Below are 19,978 nucleotides of genomic sequence, written 5' to 3'. Positions count from 1 at the left end.
AGTGCAATTTTCTGAACTTGTGTTCGATATGTAGCATCGCGAAAAATTACTTCCTGTGTTTGCGAGTTCAATCTTTTTGCATCTTGTTAATATTTTGATGTTTTTGACAATCAGAAGTTACTTTAACATTCATTAACTTAGATTAGCTTATTTTATGTTTAATTACAATAGATAATAAACTTTTTTTTCGGAACCATGATAACATCAAACTTTCTTGGACTTCGCCGAAAATTGCTTGCTGGGTTTTGAGATTTCAATCTCTTTGCATCTTGTAAATATTTTGATATTTTTGGCAATCAGAAGTTATTTTGACACACTCCACCATAGATTAGCTTATTTTTTGTTTAATTTTAATAGATAAGAGACTACTTTTTTTTCGAAACCATGGCAACATTGAACTTACTCGCACTTCGCGATCTTTTTGCATCTTGTTAATGTTATGATATTTTTGGCAATCGGAAGTTATTTTGACATAACACGTCCTTAGATTAGCTTATTTTTTGGTTAATTTTAATAAACAATTAATTTTTATATTTTTGGTACCATAGCAACATTGAACTTTCTCGCACTTCGCGAAAAGTGCTTGTCGTGTTTGAGATTTCAATCTTTTTGCATCTTGTAAATAATTTGATATTTTTGTCAATCAGAAGTTATTTTGACACACTCCACCATAGATTAGCTTATTTTTTGTTTAATTTTAATAGATAAGAGACTACTTTTTTTTCAAAACCATGGCAACATTGAACTTATTCGCACTTCGCGGAAAATTGCTTGTCGTGTTTGAGATTTCAATCTTTTTGCATCTTGTTAATATTTTGATATTTTTGGCAATCGGGAGTTATTTTGACATACGCCATCCTAGATTAGCTTATTTTTTGTTTAATTTTAATAGGTAATATACTACTTTTTTTTTTTTTCGAAACCTTGGTAAGATTGAACTTACTCGCACTTCGCGATCTTTTTGCATCTTGTTAATGTTATGATATTTTTGGCAATCGGAAGTTATTTTGACATACGCCATCATAGAATAGCTTTTTTTTTGTTTAATTTTAATAGATAATAAGCTTTCTTATTTTTGGAACCATTGCAGCATTGCACTTACTCGAACTTCGCGAGGAATTGCTTCTTGTCTTTGAGATTTCAATCTTTTTGCATCTTGTACATATTTTGATGTTTCGCACAATCGAATGTTATTATCACATATGCTATCCTAGACTAGCATATTTTATGTTCAATTTTAGTCATGTTTAGTTTTAGAGAATATTCTTTTTTTTTTTGGAAATTATGCCAACAGTGAACATACTTCGCGAAAATTTGATTCTCTTGCGCAAGATTTCAATCCTTTTGCATCTTGTAATTATTTTAATATTTTTTAAAATTGGAACCTGTTTTGACATGTGCTACCTCAAATTTTTTTATTTAATTTTATTTTTAAAAACTAAAAAACTTTGTACTACCCTTATTTTTTTAAGTACTCATAATGAGTATTTTCAATTTGAAAATATAGCTTTATGAATCTAAACTTACACATTTATTCATTACATTAAATTATCCAGTAAAAGCAGGCTCAAATTTACATTCAGTGTATTTATCACTTAAGCAGCATTTGTATATTTTTGGGTATGGTGACTTTAATAAAAAAATTTTCTTTCTCACTAATTTTTATATGTACTTGAAGACAGTTACAATATTTTTTTGGTGCCCGAACAAATAATTCATACATATGAAGAAATGATTTGGATACTTAGCATACTAATAAATGATTTGCAAACCTCTAATATTTTTGAACTTAGTCAGTTAGTAGCGTAGCCAGAAATTACCTCCTGCTTTGGTGTTTGGTCATAAACTCTCATATGTATATAAACTTACCATATTTTGGCTGGAAATATGTGTAAAAACCAAGGGCTGTGGAGGGGGAGGGGGACCTCCTGGCCTCCAAACTATATCTTCTTGTCTTGTGGTGCCTTATATCAAAATGAATTCTATTTAAACTGGTTATGTGAAAAATTTTGTAAACTACTATGTACTAAGGTGTTCACTGTAATAACTGTATCTAAAAGGTCTTTATTAGGTATGCACTGATTGATTGGTCACTTGGGTGAATATTTTTAACTAGCCAGTTTTTACCTGTTAAGTAGTAGAAAATTTATTTTACAATTAAAGTTACTCTGTAAGATGGTCATTCACATGCTTGCTTGTCACTCCCCCCCCCCCCCATCCAAATGTTTGTGTGAATAGTATAATTCAATGGATAAGAAGTTCAGATGTACAGAAGGTGATAAGGATTTATCATTAAAAATCATTATTTTGGTTAATTAACGAATTATCTTCACGTATTTATTGCCAGGCAGCTAATTTGCCATTTGGTGCTACCCTGGGTTTAACTATGAATGGTCCTCCCAAGGTCCTCTTTTTAATCCTGACTGGTCCTCTTTGGTCCCCTTTTTGATTCAAAGTGGTCCTCTTTTACCCTTTTCTGAGGCTAAAATGTGTTGGGAGCCCTGTATTCCCGTAGCCTAACACAAAAATTGTTCAACCCAGAAAGTGTTTTAATTTTTTTAATAGTTAGAGCTAACTTATCTGATGTTATTCTATTCTTTTTAAAACAATAACTCATTTATTTTTTTCTACAAAATTTTTTGTATAACCAGAAAGTCACACTTTTGAGGTGTCCCCATCCGTTTTTCAAATGGACTTAAATTATTTAAAAATTTTATTTCAACATTCCACAAATTCAATTTGTAGTACAGAATTAAGCATAGTTAAAGGTGTAAAATAGCATTCTTTAAATAAATTTAATTATTTAAAGCATCAAGGGACATCGTTTTAAACTTTGTCCCCAGGTTTTCATGTTATTCTCCTGTCCTAGGAATGAGTTCAATTATTATAGATAAAAAAAGGAATTTTTAATCTGCTGTGCTATAAAACTTTATTATCACCATTTTGTTGGTTTACTCGAGTATTTTGTAAATATGATTTGTCTGCTGTTCTCATTAACATTTTGAAGCTCAAGAATAGGGTATGAAAATTTTTTTGCTGTCATTCTCCCGGACAATATTTCTGTTTTCAATCAACGAAAAATTTTAATTCTACTCATAGTGTGTGGTTGAATTAAGAGGTTAGAATACAAAAAGAAAAAAAAAACATTATTTACCTTGAATATAATCCTGGACCTACGTAACAAGCAAATTGTATGGAACTTGTCATACTCCTGTCCTAAAAAAAGTGTCCTACTCTTGTCCTAAAACGAGCTGATGTGTGCATCACATGACTTCCTTTTACTCCAATTTAATGTCATTTTCTCATTATTGGCAGTTTTAATGTGATTCAATAGTTTACTCTCTAAAGATCACCAACAGTGGTCAAATTGAAACCAGATTTTAAAAAAAAAGGATAAAAAATCGTCAAGTTGGCGACAAAACTTGGCGACCAAAAGACTGGTGATATATTGCTAAGTGTCCGCCAAATCATAACACCACTTGAGTTTACATCGAAATTAACAATAATTTCCCCCCAAAAAGGGGCAAAAGACCCCTTTGGAGCATCCGAATACAACCAAAAAAAGGTGCACCACTAGACCCCACTAGGAGTCTACGTACCAAATTTCAAATTTTCTAGGACATTCCATTCTTGAGTAATGCGACGTACATACACACATATGCACATACATACGTACATACAGATATGGCGAGAAAACTCGTTATAATTAACTCCGGGATCGTCAAAATGGATATTTTGGGTGTCTGTACGTTCCTAGGCATATATCCACTTGTGGTCGGGTTGAAAAAAAAAACTCAACATTCATTCGAGGGTGAGCAAAATGGAAATTAAGGCCGATTTTTGAGTGAAAATTTTTCCGCGGATACAATACTTCCTTTTTTGTAAAAGGAAGTAAAAAAAGTCATAATCCTAATTTAAAATAATCACTCTCCTAGCATTATTTCTCAAGCACTGGTAATGCATCCCGTAGAATAGAAGGATTTATTTCCAATGCATTAGTTGGAAAATAAGATTGATTGAAAAAAAGAAAGTTGCAATAAATTTCGTAGTTCTTTAAATTAAAAGTAAAATAAATGTAAATAATACTGCCAAATCATTTTTTGTTTTATGTTTGTATTTCCTGAACCATAAAACAATTCGCAGGTAATGAGAAGGTAACTTTACTTTTTGTAAATTTTATCATACTGTGGCCAACTTAAAGAAAGTTTGAATGTAGCAATCGATTTTTTTTGGCTGAAATAAATGTCCGTTGTTCAGAGTGTAAGCTATTCAGAGTGAATAATATGGAAAAACCTGATGGGGCTTGTACTTGAAGAAATTGGGAGTGTCCGTTAAGGGAAGTTTTACAAAAATTTTCTTTTGTCACTTAATAACAATACTTTTTGATTTAGGCTTCAGTTATTTCTTTATTGCTATGGTTACAGTTTAGATAACGATGAAGAAATTCATTTTCTAACTCTCCTGGTGCTGCTTGTCAGTCTCTTGGTGTATGAAAATTTGACCCACTCTTTTGAAGGTGTAACATAGTTAACTATTTTTCCCTTAATACGTTCCCAACAAAAAGTCCCCCCCCCCCAGATTTTTTGAAGCAGTTTTATTTTTAAAAAAAAATGTGATTAGAAAATTAAGTTTTTGGAGAATCACCCATATACAGTAGACCCTTGTTTTACGCGGGGGTTACGTTCCACGGAAATCCGCATCAATCAAAGCCCGTAAATTAAGACTTAATAGTAGTGTTAAAATAGGGGTTAGGTTCTATAGATAGAAAAATACTTCATTCTAGTGACGACTAATGTGTACTTATATCGATATATATGCACAACATTCATAAAGAAAACATAAATTAATTTATTATTTATAAAAAGTAGCTGGCTATCTGGCTTTGATAGTCTTTTGATAGTCATTAAGAATTTTTCTCCGTAGTTTTTTGCAGAACATAACGCATCCATGATCACTTGAATCATTTCCATCGGATAGAATTTTCCTACAGCAACAAATCAGAAAAATCATTTGCTATTGTCAAGGAAAGACTCAAAATTATCAGTGTGAACGTTTGTTTGTGTGTCATCGATGTCGTTATCCTCATTGGCTTTGTCCTTTGTCATGCCTAAAAGCTCTTCTTCCGGTGAATTCTGAACTGTGTGTATTTAATAACTTTACTTCTGGAAAGAGCTCAAGAACCAATCGCATAAAATGTCTCCACTGGTTCAAGCTCGATTATTAGAACTTCAGAGTGTAGTTTACAGTCGACTCCCACTACAACGTGATCCGACTTATGCGAAATGGCTATAACGCGTTTTTTTCCATCAGTAAAGAATTTTAGGGAAAATGCGTATTCCTCGCCAGCGACAGGAAGATTTTCAGAAGAGAATCACGTGGCCGTATCGGATTTGTTATTCACTACGATTTTTTTTTTCGTAAATGGACTTTCATCCTTTTAGCAGCACTGAGAGCGGAATTCCCACACCGTACAAGTCTGATACATCGCTTATACAGATAGCTCCTCGTTTTCTATTTTTTTTTCATTCTAAATGTGAAAGTTGTTGAAATATAATGATACCTAAGAGCGCTGTTTCATCTTGGGAATATATAGAGAGAAAAAAGTTTCTGACAATTAAAGAAAAGCTAAAGATTAAAAAATTATATGTGCTTGAACAAAGCGTCGAAGGTAGCACGACAATAGGTATGAGTGAATCTTCCATATGTGCTAATAAAAGTCAAGAAAAGGAAGTCCATGAAAGTTCAGCGAGTAGTATTTAAGCAAATTGCAAAAATTATGAAAATGGAAGCTGTTCTTGTATTGTGAATTTAAGAAACCAGGAAGAGGGGTGTTTCATTGCCATAGATGGAAAAGTTATAAAAGAACTATTGAAGCAACTGTATTGTGTATTTAGAAGTATAATAAGAATAACGGTTTGATCACACAGCATAAATCATCATCATCTTCCCTTTTTTAAGTTACAAATATCATTACTGAATTCATTGTACAGTAAAACTATAGTGCATTGGTTTTTCTTACTACATACTGTACGTACCGTACAAGTTTATTTTATGTTGAAAAAAAGACATTCTTTTTTAAAATTTAAAATACAAATAAAAATGTAATTTTTTATGTAAGAAACAGTACTGTATAGTTAAGAAATGGTTTTAACAATGAGGTGGAGTTTACAAGCGTCTAAAATAATTGGGTATGTTTATAAAAGTTTTTACACATACCCTTTTCACAACGCAAAATTTCAACTTACGCGAGGAGCCTTGGAACGCATCCCTCGTGTAAGTCGAGACTCGACTGTATTATATGTCATCTGCAATCTCAGGAATTTGGATTTTGAAAGAGGGAAAAATTTTATCTGTTTGCATTGCCATATCCGTGTAAAACCAAAACTCATTCAAGTAAAATAAAGTAAAAGTGTCAAATCGTATACCGTATAGTACCAAAACCGCGTAAAATAAACCAGCATAAAACGAGGGTCTACTGTATATCATTTTCTGCTATAACCATCTTTTCGCTTAACTGGATCCTACCCCAGCCCCCCGATCCTGTTTTCAATGATTAACCACGAGTCTACTGTATTGAAGAAAAATGCTAGTAAAAATCATGCTGATAGATTTTTTTACTAGCATACTTGTATGTCACTGAAAATGCATATATGTGGCTTTGAGAAGCAAAGGGATGTAAGTGCCAAAATTAAAAATTTGGAGATAATTGATACAAATGGTAGGAGAGCCTCTCCTCTATGTTAGGGCATTGCATTGCCCGCAAAGCCTCCAGCCCGTACCACGTTTGCAGTTTACCAGTTTTAGATGCCCGAGATGACTCGGGCAAATGTGGTTACAAGGACAGCTCGACCCTGATCCAACTCCATAGGAAGAGACGTGCTTTTGCCAAGAGTCGGAAATCGAGAACATACCTAACAGTGTAACATTAATGTGTAATGGAGCCTAGTTTTTACTACGCATCATTAGCGCAGTCAGAATTGCTGGCTTAGTGTGTGTGTAATTTTTTTTTTTGCCAGGTGTGATTACAAAGTTATTTGTTACAGCATTTACTTGCTTTTGAGCCAGAGGGATCTTATACGTTAAATCCTATGTTAGGGCAAGAGATAGTACTAGTAGCTCTGGTGGGTGCTGCTATACAGCATAATTTAGAAAAAAAAATCAATGAAAGCCTACCTAGGATCTGAACTTTCAACGCATTTTACTCGAAATTGCAAAATGTCTACTTAGATCTTTTTGCTTCTCACAGTCTCATATGTAATTTCACTTCAGATTTTTCTTTTTATGTAACTGCAACAAGATCTGAAGTAGGGCTTCAAATGTTTAAGAGATGTCAATTTAATTTTTAAGGAAATGACTCTTACTTCAAGGTGTGCATGTCCCAACCTTTGCCGTGAATCTCACTTATCAGCGGGTTCTGTATTGGTAATAATGTAAGTATTTCTTGATTTTTGATACAGAGTGTAGTAAAAGTATCAAAATTATTAACTTTTAAATTTTAACTACCCAATATCCTTACTAATATCATAAATGCAAAAGTGACTTTATTTGTTTGTAATTCTTTCACGCGCCTTAACTACTCAACCGATCTTCATGAAATTATTTATAGACATTGTTAGGGGTGCAGAATAGAACATAGAGTACTTTTTATCCAGAAAAAAGTATTTTTTTAAAACGAGGCTTCTCTTGATCCTTATATTTAATGTCGGAACCCCAGTTTAATTTTACCTCTTTTAAGTAAGTTCAGTTTTCTAATTTTTTGTATTTGGCAACAGAAGAAAATATTATTATTCTCTATTTTGAGGTCTTAATATTTTCATAATAATCGTCAAAGAAAGATATTTCTCGCCAGGAACAGCCAAATACATGCAGAACATTTTCTTTATGGCATCTTCTGTTTGGAATTGAAATAATATCTTATGAATTAAATGCCAACATTTTACGCAGTTTCATAAATTTGGCAAGTCTATGGCGACTGTATGGTAATGTGGTCCTTTGGTGATAAACAATAAAATTGGATTTATTATTTTACATTTTAATGCTACTTTTAATTGCAAAAACAGAAAATGAAATCAAACAAAATGAGAATTTCAAAACTTATATGATGGGCTGAGTTACGATAATGTGGTTATGACAAGTGTTCAAAAATCTTGCCGCTACAGCCATTAGTAATAATTACAAAAATTGCATTAAAATGTAAAAATTCCGCCAAATTAATTTTAGTAAAAAGATCATTATATGCCATAAGGTATTGAAGTTAAAATTAATCCCCCAAATTAGTAAAGCAACACGCTCAAATAACATCAAAACTACTATTAAAATGTAAATTCATCCTCCAAATCCATTTTTTATCTCCAGTCTTGCCAGGCGACTAAGTTAGCGCATTGGCAAATTATTTTAAATTTTTAGGAAACGTTGAATTTTCTTTTTTTTCCCTCTGTGTGTCTTCTTTGTTTTATATGCTATTGGATCTTTACTAATGAAGATTTTTGGAATTAATCATGATGTGGATTTACAGAGGGAGGTAATGTTATTTGAAAACGCTGATGTCACCATCCTAATAGAGACTTAAGGGAATTTTTTTCTTTCCGAAGTGTGAAGTTTTTGTACTATTGTCCTCATTTAAATGGGAACTTTAAAAAAAAACTGTTGTACTTACTCTGATTTTAATGGATTTTTTTACTCTGAACTTGATTCTGTAGGGTATTGAGATGAGAGAAAATGTCTGTCGGTCTGTCCCATAATAACTTTTGAATGAATCGTCTGATTTGAACAAACTTTTTTTTGTTCCAAGGATGAGATTTTTCCGGCTTTTTCTGTTGGCTTTTCAAACCTTTCCTCCTTTTTTTTTTTTTTTGCCTCTTTCAGGCCTTATTTTTCTCAAAAATCGGGAAAAAAATACGATTTTTTAAAATTTTCGGTCCCTGATATCTTATCCCTTCGAATCTTCATCCTCCGCGATATCTGCCAAAAACGTATATTTTGGAATCATACCAACGACGTCAAACACGTGCTGCACCGAAAGTTGCATGCCTCATTTGAGATTTCAATATTTTTGCACCCTGCAAGTATTTCAATTATTTTTAATGTTGGGTGGTTTTTTACTTATGTTATCTTATATCTGCTTATTTTATTCATCATTTCAATAATATTTTTATTTTTTTTAAATTTATTTTAGAAAAAATGCGTAAGTCAATCAAAAAACGTGACTTAGCACCCACAGTCTCCAATTTATTGAAGCTCGGCATGGTTAATTTTTTATGTATTAATGAAAGTGTAAAAAATATTTATAGTGAATCTCAAATGGTTTAGGCTTATTAAAAGTTTTGAGATTTCATGATTAAATGAGGCAGCTGCAAGTTGTTCTTTTGATTCTAAAATCGTATTAGGAAGTTTTTAAAAACGAAGTTTGGGTTCCAATGCAAGGAAAAAAGATAACCAGTCGTTTATATAGAAATATATTTATTTATTTTCAATTCTTACTATGAAAAGAATGTTTTATCATATAAAGAAATTTTAGACTTTTATCTCTGTTGTAAATTTTTACTTTACAAGCAGATCTATTTTAAAATGTATGTTCTCACTTGTTTAACATTATAAATTTAAATGTTTTTAATGAAATAAATGTATATTTCTCTAAAAAATATGAAATGTTGGCACTATTGTGCGATGCAGCCAAGGTTGACCTCTGGCTCCCCCAACCATTTGTTCAAGGACTCAGGAGTTAGAAATTGTCTCTTTTTCAAAATGTTGATTTATTTAGGAATAAACACTCTTACAAGAAATGGTACAATGCAGAAAATTGTACAAAATTATTACTTATACTTAACTACATATGTATTACCTTTAAAACTGGTAAATTAACCATTTTTTGTTGAATTTTTTAATATTATGGTTTCCAGGTTCTATTTTGACGTGGTTTTGAATATTATCCCTTTTACGAAATTTTTTTGGATATCATCCCTTTTACGAAATATTTTTGCATTTCCTCCTATTTGCTCTCTCACCACTCTCATACCTGTTGTTCAAAAGATCTCGGCAAGACACCTCATTCCCATATTTCACTTTTTGATTTGAACTATTTTTTGTTCTTTTTTGAACAGTTCAAAAAAACTTAACATTCGTGCCTATGGGGAAATTCAAGACAATTCGAACTGTGTGGCGAATTTGCTTCAAACAAACTTTGTATTAAAAAGCTTTTAATGAAAAACTTGTATATAAAATATCTTTTTGATTTGAACAATTTTTCGTTCAATTTTGAACAGTTCAAATCCCTTAACATTAGCGCCTACGGGAAAACTGAAAGTAAATGTAGATTCCGTACTTGAAGGCGGATTTACTTCAAACAAATTTTGTTGGAAATAGCTCTTGATGCCAAACCCAAGACTCTGACTCCGCGAATTTAGGGGCACCCGACTCCGACACCTGTGCCCGATAATTAATCGAACTCCGACTCCCCGACTCTGACTTCGTAGTTTTAGCAAAAAATTATACACGGAGGACAAATGACTGACTCCGATTCTTGGATATTCAACTCCAACTCCTTTCTCCCAAAATGACTCTGACTCCGCAGCTATGGTTTTAACTGTGAAATAATTATTGTTGATATGACTTGTTTTTATTTTCACACTCAAGTTTTAATTTAGGTATTCAGTTTTCGGCGAATAAACTCAATCATTTATGTTTCTACATAAAGATATGCACAGACGATTTTTTTTTTTGACAATGAAAATTATTTCTTTAAATTGACATTATTTTTTTTATTTATTTTGGTAAGTGCATTAATTCATTTAAAAATTTATTTTTGGCAATAGGGGAAAAAGAAAAAAATTTTTTTTTGATATGTATGATGTATTTATTTTAATGAGCTTATTAATTTTAATTATATTTTTGTTTTGAAAGCTGTTTATAGAAAAAAAGTGTATTAGCTGCTTTGTTTAAAAGGTGCTGCCACTTTATTTGTTCATTTTTTTCATTAAGATGAGTAAGGAATATTTTATTTCTAGAAATCAGCTTAAAATATTTAAAAAGTATGTTTGAAACAATTTGCGATTTTAGCTATTTTTGAGAATATTGATCAGGTACTAGAAAGTAGTATGGGTATATGGGAAAGTAGGCTCGTTTAGTTCTAGATGGAACTTCTTGTTCTTTATTTTATATCTGATCCCACTATTTTCCCGTGTTCATTACAAAAAGCATTATGCTCTTTTTTGCTGCTAGCACTGGAGAGTTCAGAAATTTCTGTTCTTTTGCTTGATTTTTTTTCTCTATTTGTGAGTGTGCCTTTCGCAGCCTTGCTTTTTTCTTGTCTTTAATGCAATGAGCATTTGTGAACGATATGGATTGGCCAAGTGTCAGCAGGGTAATATGTGGGAATAAGAAAGATGGAATTATAAAACATTTTTTTTTTTAATTTTATATTTATGTATATATTCTTAAAGTAAATGATATTTTTCTCTCTATTTTTCTGTTTTGTTACTAATTTCTGTTTTATTTTTCAAGATAAAATGATTAAAATGTGATGATTGACGTTTCTAGATTTATGATCTTTGTGTCCCTTTATCTTTTCCTTGGCATAATTCATTCGAATTTAACTCGTGGAGCACAAGGCTGGGAGTTGTTACCTCACTACGAATTTTGGTCGGATTTTCCTCTACTTGTACGGGTAAGATTAAGTATTTATATTTTTGAATGTTTCATTACATAAAGTAAAACATTTGCTTTATTGCTCTTCAGGTAAAGAAAAAAACTTTGAAAGAGTTAAAAACTTTAAAAGTTCAGTCATGCTTGTTAATAGGAAAGTTGTACATAGCAAATTTACGACTGTGACCAAAAATTCAATTCCCCATATTTTTAAGAGGAAATCACTATAAATTATTTAGAAAAGTAAAAAATTATCTTATATCTTCAAACAAGCAATTCTTGTGGGTGTGTGGGGAAAGTGGTTTAGTGTGGAAGGAAGTATTAGGTTAATTAGTAAATTTGGCTCCAAAGTTCAAAATCTTATGACAGGAAAATTGAAACAAACACAACATAGTTTAAAACAAAATGCTGATTTAATTGCACTCAGAATCTTCTTTATTTGGTGTTTAGTGTTACTAGCTGGGCGACCGAGTCTCGCTCAGCTTTAAAAGAAAGGGTTTTTTTTTCTAATTTTTTCTCTAAGGTTTAAAGTGCTTTTTTAAATATGCTTAAAAAGCCAATACAGTCGTCCCTCGCTACTTCGTGCTTCAACTTTCGCGGCTTCACTACATCGCGGCTTTTTCTAGATTTTTTTTTCTTCCAAATATAGTAATTAACCTTTTTTATACGCTCATGTAAACTTTTTACTACAAAAGAATAACAAAGTATATCTTTTAAGTAAGGTGAGCTTTTTTGAGGGGCTGTAGTTGAACTAATTGAGGGGGTGGAGGTATAAAATCTCCGAAGAAAGTGACGGGAATCGCTATCTCATTTTAACCGTGAAGTACTAACTGAAAAGTATAAATCATTGTATTATTACTAAGGGATAAATACATCTGTAGTGTGTATGGTGTACAAAATGTACTAGCTTTTTAAGTTGTGTACGTAATACCTTTAATGAGGATGAATGTTGAGGAAAAACGGGGGCTTATACGGTCACTAACTGGAAATTAATTCATCATCAAACAAGTTGAGCTATTTTCATAGATTAGTAGTAGAGTGTAAGAACTACAAGTGTATGTGTAGTTTCAAATAATTAATGATGTGATATCTTTTTAGTCTAGTGTATTATTTTGTATAATATATTGAAAACTACAAATTTAATGATGGCTAAGGGTGCTGCTTCATGTCTCTCTAGGGTGCTCTATCTTAAAATCCTATTTAAATAGTCGTAAGTAAGTTTTATGTACTCTAATAAGGAAAATTTTCGGTTTATAAATACAGAATCCTACTTCGCAGAAATTCAGTTATCGCGGTAAAGTCTGGACCGAATTAACCGCGATAAACGAGGGTTGACTGTAGTTGGGTATGTGTTGGGCAATTCAAACTGATAGCTCAATCAAAACCAGAAGTTCAAAGAACTAAAAGCAGGTTTTAAGCTAACAAACCCAACTGAAAATTTGTGGAATGATCTGCTCGGGAAGAAAGGACTTACAGACACATATTTAACAATTAAATAAACATTTTATTAAACAATAAATATGTCAAAACATGGAAATAATAACAAGTGTAAATAAAATTCACATTCCCCAACAATTGAATAAAAAATCCCCCCAAAAATATCAGTAGGAAACATTTCTTAAAAATAGTATCGTTTGAAGTTCCAGTAAAATTTATATGACTTGATTAATATAAGTACAACCTTGAGTCCAATGCCATAAACAGAATAGTTCATACGAACGAGTTAAAAAGTTCATACCAAACAAGCTATTCCTTCCTTAAAAGTTGGCACAAACATGTGAGGGCGCGATCCACTAATTTGGATCCCATATCAAAATTGTCCGTGACCATTTCATGCCACCATGCTGAATTCAGAAAAGAAACCTGTCCTCCTGGACAACAGGAACCATCCGTCCATCTAATGAACATTCAATCCAGCTCTCGAGCGTGGACCTTCAATGGTCCTGTTTGTTAGGCCTTTTCACAGCAAAAAAAAAACAAACAACTTGATTTAAACTCTCAATTTTAGTGAGAAAATCCCTCACTTAAAAACTCATCTCAAGGCAACAACTGGAACATGCCCGCATTTCTAGCTAGGCTCAACGACAAAACTTCCTACATCTTTTAAAAAGAATCCACTATACTACGTGGAACTCCGGAGCACACAGCTCCCAGGCACAATCTCAGCACCTCAGAAAAACATCGGACAGCAGTCACAACATAGTAAAACAAGAGGTGAAACAATAAGAGAATGATTGATTGAGAGTTCACACTTAAATAGCATTCCCTATCTCCCTACGCGATGGCGTGACGTATATCAAAAAGCTTGCATAAATTACATTGAGGAAACAACTCAACACAGTTTACAGTTTAAAACTAAATTCTTTAAAATTGTTTCCCACATGCATACAGCAAGAATCTACTCAACATCTTTCCAATGACGTCACATCATCGTGGTGGGTCAACAAACGCATGCAGGGAATGTTGGCTCTGGGAAACGATTCGAGCGCCGGTAAAATAACGGGATGACTTTCAAAGTTCGAAAAAAGAAGGAAGTAAGTTCTGGAAACTTTTCTAATCCTTCTAAAACTTTAGGAATTTCTCCAAGAAAAATAATGGCTCTAGGCCAACAGTATGCTTCCCTGAGACAATATATATGAGATACAAACACTTCATCAGCATAATAATCATTTCAGCTATAAGAAGCCCAATACTGAATATAGACCTCCCCTCTCCACAGACATTTACCTAGGAAAATTCTGAGCTGGTTGCGTATTAATATTTAATGTACGGTATCGCCAAAAAAGTAATTTCTTACACCAAGCATGGTGACAATAAACTTAAAAAAATTGCTAGAATTGAAAATGCACTGCGACCTACTTATAACACTAAAGTACCAAATAAAGAAGATTCTGAGATCTTCTCAGATGTTGCTAAAGATTAAATCAGCATTTTGTTTTAAACAATCTGTTACATTTTTCTTTACAATTTTCCTGTCATAAATTATAAGATTTTGAACTTGGAGCCAATTCTACTAACTAACCTAATACTTCCTTCTTCCTTCCACACTACGTTGCGATTCAGGATTTTATTCCAATCGAAATTTTCATTTGGAATAAGTACTTTTAGTGTAGTTTGTCACTTCATGCCAGAAAATGCTATATACAGCATGCTAGCCATAAAAACTAATGATCCACAAACCACTCCATCAATTTCCTAACAGTCTCAAAACATGTTTCTCCAAAATAAAATCTAGATGCATGATTTAAAAAATAGTACCTGGACGACAGAGCCTGCTCAGCTTTAAAAGAATTTTTTTTGTCAACTCGTGTTTTTCTAAGATTCGCTACTTTTTCAAATATGAAAGCATCACGTTAACGAAATACAGTCGACTCTCGCTATAATGCGATCCGACTTACGCGAAAGGGCTGTAACGCGATTTTTTCCCCGCTAAAGAATTTTATTCCTAACGCGAATTCTTCACCCGCAACACAAAAATTTTCCGAGGGGAATCGCGGTTTTTTCGTGAATGGACCTTCATCCTTTTGGCATCACTGAGAGCGGAAGTCCCACATCATACTAGTCTGAACGTCGCTTATACAAATAACTCTTACTCCTCATTTTCCATTTATTTTTTTCATTCTATATGGGAAAGTCAATGAAATATAATGACACCTAAGAGCACTGTTTCGTTTAAAGTTTGTGAAGATAGAAGGAAAAAGAGAAAGTTTCAACAACTATAGTGCATTTTTCTTACTACATAATGTACGTACTGTAGTGGTTTATTTTATGTCTTCCTTTCCCATTGATCATTGTGCATCGTAGAAGTTTTTTTATGTTAAATAAAACTTTTTTTTAAAAAGTACAATAAACATAATTCAATTTTTATTTAAGAAAGAGTAATGTATAGTTAAGAAATGGTTTTTAACAGTTTGAGGTGATGTTTACAAGTGTCTTTACTCATATAGGTATGTTTAAAAGTTTTTACACATACAATTTTCCACAACGCCAAATTTCAACTTACGCGAAGGGTCTTGGAATGCATCCCTCCCGTAAGTCGGGACTCGACTGTATTAATGTTCTCGCCAGTCCTTGGATATGCTTCCGAGAAACGAGAGATATACAAGTAAACACTTCATCAGCATTATAATCATTTCAGCTATAAGAAGCCTACTACTGAATATAGGCCTCCCCTCCCTCACAAACATCCATCTAGGGAAACTCAGAGCTGGTTGCGTTTAGATATTTAATAAACAGTATTGCCAAAAAAGTAGTTTTGAAGACCAAACATGGCGACAATAAATATGGAAAAATTGCTAGGATTGAAAATGCACCACGACCTTCTTTTAACACTAAACTACCAAGCAAAAAAAATTCTGAATGCAATTAAATCAACATTTTGCTTTAAACTATCTGTTACATTTTTGTTTCCAAAATACAAATCTCCTGTCATTAATTAAAAGATTTTGAACTTGGAGCCAATTTTACTATGGTGAAATCGGTTCTTAACCCAATACTTCCTTCCATACTATGTTGCAATTCACAATTTTATCCCAACGGAGATTTTCATTTGGATTAAGTACTTTTAGTGTAGTTGGTCACTTTACGCTAGAAAATGCTACACAGCATGCTATCCATATAAACTGATGATCCATAAACCACTCCAACAATTTCGAAACAGTTTCAAGATATATGTTTTTTCGAAATAAAATTTAGATGTGTGATTAAAAACATAAAATTATTTGAAGTGTAAAAAGAAAATGAATAAATATAATAAGACAGTCAAACAATAGGTTTGCTATAGAAAAAAAAGCCTAATATCAACTTACATGCTTTTGAATTTATTTTTAGCCAAGTGTGATTGAAATTAGCTAAAGTGGCAAATATCAGCCAAGCCTGGCAACTCTAAGCAAGTTTGAAATTTTAAAACAAGACCTGACTAATTTTCATTGTGATAGTTGCAAACCGTTTGCCTTATGTGTCAATTCATAGTTTTATTCAAGGCTTAACTTAGCATACTTTACATTAAAAAACGAGTTTTTTTGTAAAAAATCTTCTTTTTACAGAAAAACACTGATGTAGATGAACTTAAAATGCCAAACAACAATTAAATCCAAAATTTCATCCAAATCGTTAGAGCAGTTTCCGAAGAACAAAACATAAACTATTACAAAAAAAACTTTCCTTTTAAAGCCGAACGAGGCTCGGTTGCCCAGCTAGTTTTGATTATAGAACGAAATGTTGCAATGTTGGTAATAGAATAAACAAAAAAAAAAAAATTCTGAGAAATCGAAAAAAAAAAATTGAACTGTTGTATACTATACAATAGATTTGTAGGTAGAGCAAAAGAATTCGATAAAAAAAGGCAAAAAAAAAAAAAACAGAAAAACAGGCTCAATCGAAAAAATAGCTATGACATTTGCTATCTGAAAAAGGTAAGATTCTTTGTCAAAAAAAAAAGTTGGATATGAGTATATAATTGTTAAGTTAATCCTAAAAGTGTTTGGTGTTCACTATGTTTTACATTTTATTGTGTGTTGTTCATTTTTTCACGAAATTACAGTTACAAGAAATTTTTATAGGATTCCTTTAACTTTGCTATAAACGAGTGCAATTGTATGCTTCTTTTGTATAATTTTTAATGATTAAGTGCTAACCCATCACTCCAAGAAAGTATTATGTTTTTTATAACATTTATGTTTAGTTCTAATGCAGCCTATTAAAATATTTGATATAATTTTAATAAAAATTTTAAAGACATTTAATTCAAGTTTTGTACTGTATTCTACTACAGTTGAATTTTGGGTGAAGCATGAGTTTTATTAAACTCTGGTTATAATGTAACACAGATGCAAAACATGTCCTCAAGTTGTGTTATTAGAAGATACTTTTATATTAATTTTATTTTTTAAAAAGTAATATACTGAGTATATAACTTGTTTCCGTATTAATTTGTTATATAATATTTTTTCACTTTTAGGATGGATGTGTCTTTGTTGTTAATGGTTGCAAAACAGACACAGGATATGACAGAATATGATGTTTTACAGTTTTAATAGATTAGTATCTTTTCAAATGTTGAAATAATGAAAGATTTTAACATTAATTAATGCTTGTAAATCAACAAGTTTTATTCTTTTATCAAGCTTTAAATGGAAATTTATTTTTATATTTGTAATGCATTATCTTTTCTGTGTTCAAGCAAAAATTGAAGTTCAATTTTTCAAATTGCCAATGAACCCAAGAAAAATCAAAAATTTAATGTAGAGAGCAAAATTCTTTGCAAATATTCAAAAATTTTAATTTTTTAGTTTTGAAATGTTTTTTTTTTTTTTTTTTGTCAGCTTTGGTGAAAAGTATTTTTAAAAGTTACTTTAAATTAAGTGCTTCTAACAAGTACCCAATCATTAAAATGACTGTACCATTAGTCTGGGCACCAAATATAGTTTTAAACTATAGTTTACAACCTAGTATATCAAAATAAGTATGCAGGTTTTATTGAATAAATATGATAGGAAATATTTTTATACTTTTCTAAATGCTAAAGTAAAGTAAATAAAGTTTTAAAAGATAAAAATAGATGCAAAACCATGGGCAGATTAAAAGGATGGGGGCACAATGGGACAATGCCATCCCAGTTTTGAGAGGACTTTTTTATAGTAACACAACACACCTTTTCAAATCTTAAAACAAAAATCATTATTTTTTCCACTTTTTTTTTCTTTTTTGAATAGTACAGAAGTGAAAATGAAGAGAATAACAAATGCCTTTTTCTGATAGAAAAGAAAAAAATCACAGTACATTGAATACAAATAGTAAAGATGTTACTGGGGTGCTAAAAATGTGTCTAAAAGGACTATTTTCAACTGAAAAACCATTAGGGCAAATAGGACTAAACTGCTAGAGGAACTCTGCATTCAGCAGCAATACTTTTTTTTTAACAAATGAGACGCCGAAATAAAGAGAAAGAAAACTTGCCCCCCCCCCCTTTTTGTGCTAAAGAATAACTTCTCGTTGTGATTTGTATTCTTCCTTTTCAGAATGTTTGTTTCCAATTTGCGTGATTTCAAAATTGATATATTTTCAGTTGTTACAGACGAAGAATCTTGGAATAATCTTCCAGTTTCATATGTTCAAACAAATTTGGCTGGTTTGAAACGAATGCTATTGAGAAAAAAAAAGGACAGAGTTAAAAGTAACAATTTACACCATACTCAACAAATTGATGTAACAGTTAAACAAAAAAAAAAAAAACATAGTTCAACCACTGCACAAACAGAAAGTAAAAGCAATTTTTAACGATGTGTTGATTTTTTAGGGAAAAAATAGGGATCTCAGTCTTAAGCAGTTCAAAACTAATTTTCATATTTTCCTGAATCATACATTGTACAGAAAACATGTGAATAAAAGAAAATGTGAGGAGAACGTATTTCCGGCACAAAAATTTAGCAAATTTCTCGTAACATCACTTTACTACCTGATGAAATGTTTTTTCAACTGTGTGTTTTATTTTTTCCCTGATTTTTTGCCAATCCAATAACCCCCTATAAGGCTTCAAAATGCAGAATTTTATATCTATTTTACAACTTTTTCCCCAGGGATATCCACCCCTGATCCAATATCCCCCAAGATATCCCTGCATCCTTCTCTTAATACCATTCTCCCTCTTAAGGTCAATTCAAAGAGAGGAGCCAACACATTAGTAGAGCAACACAAAATAAGTAAAGCATGGGCTTATGATGTATCACAGGATAAATAGTAGGTAAGGGAGGGGGGCAGTTAAAAATGCCCTTTTCCGTCACAGACAGAAAAAGTTGTCTGGACTACAAAAGGGACCCCATAGCTGAAATAGCTTATGCAGGGGTGCCCACCCTCTCCTAAAAGCAAGGGCACCCCCCTAAATATCATGAAGACCCCTCAAAAGCAATGGCCCTCCAAAGAGAAAAATACCCTTTCAATACTCTCCCTCTAAAAATTTCAATGTCGCAGTCTTCCCCCCCCCCCCAGTAGGCATCCCTGCCTTAGGGTCCCATTAAGTCTAAACCCGGCCCCGACTAATGTAGCTTTTAAAAAAAATCCTGCCCCCCCTCCCCCGGGAACTCAGGCCTAAATCCGCCTATGTGTGAAACACAGTTATTATTTTCTTCAGTTTCATCTCATCTCTTTCTGTGTAAAGCATGAATATGTAAAATGACACTAGAAATGTTGTTCTCAGTGAAGTTTGTTTCATGGGAATAACATTTGCTTTTCTTTTTGCCTTGAATTGAACATTGCTGAAACTACTGAAGTTAAGTACATTACTGAAACTTGGCAATTTGTAGCATCACCAAAAAAGACTTTTTTCCAAATATTGTACTTA

General features: G+C 32.2%; 1 protein-coding gene across 1 annotated transcript in view; it reads left to right on the top strand.

Annotated features, from left to right (window-relative positions):
• The window catches only part of LOC129222266 (cation-dependent mannose-6-phosphate receptor-like), a 30,690-nt gene extending 10,945 nt beyond the window's left edge, over positions 1 to 19,745 (top strand). The window contains exons 5-7 of the mRNA XM_054856745.1: positions 7,348 to 7,430; positions 11,536 to 11,662; positions 17,600 to 19,745. Coding sequence (XP_054712720.1) covers positions 7,348 to 7,430; positions 11,536 to 11,662; positions 17,600 to 17,659 — 270 coding nt within the window. The 3' untranslated portion in view covers positions 17,660 to 19,745. The remainder of the gene's footprint in view (positions 1 to 7,347; positions 7,431 to 11,535; positions 11,663 to 17,599) is intronic.
• Positions 19,746 to 19,978: the final 233 nt, after the last annotated feature.

The sequence above is a fragment of the Uloborus diversus genome, chromosome 5 (genome assembly GCF_026930045.1).
Source record: "Uloborus diversus isolate 005 chromosome 5, Udiv.v.3.1, whole genome shotgun sequence".
Taxonomy (NCBI): Eukaryota; Metazoa; Arthropoda; class Arachnida; order Araneae; family Uloboridae; genus Uloborus; species Uloborus diversus.
This window is presented reverse-complemented; position numbering and strand designations above follow the sequence as displayed.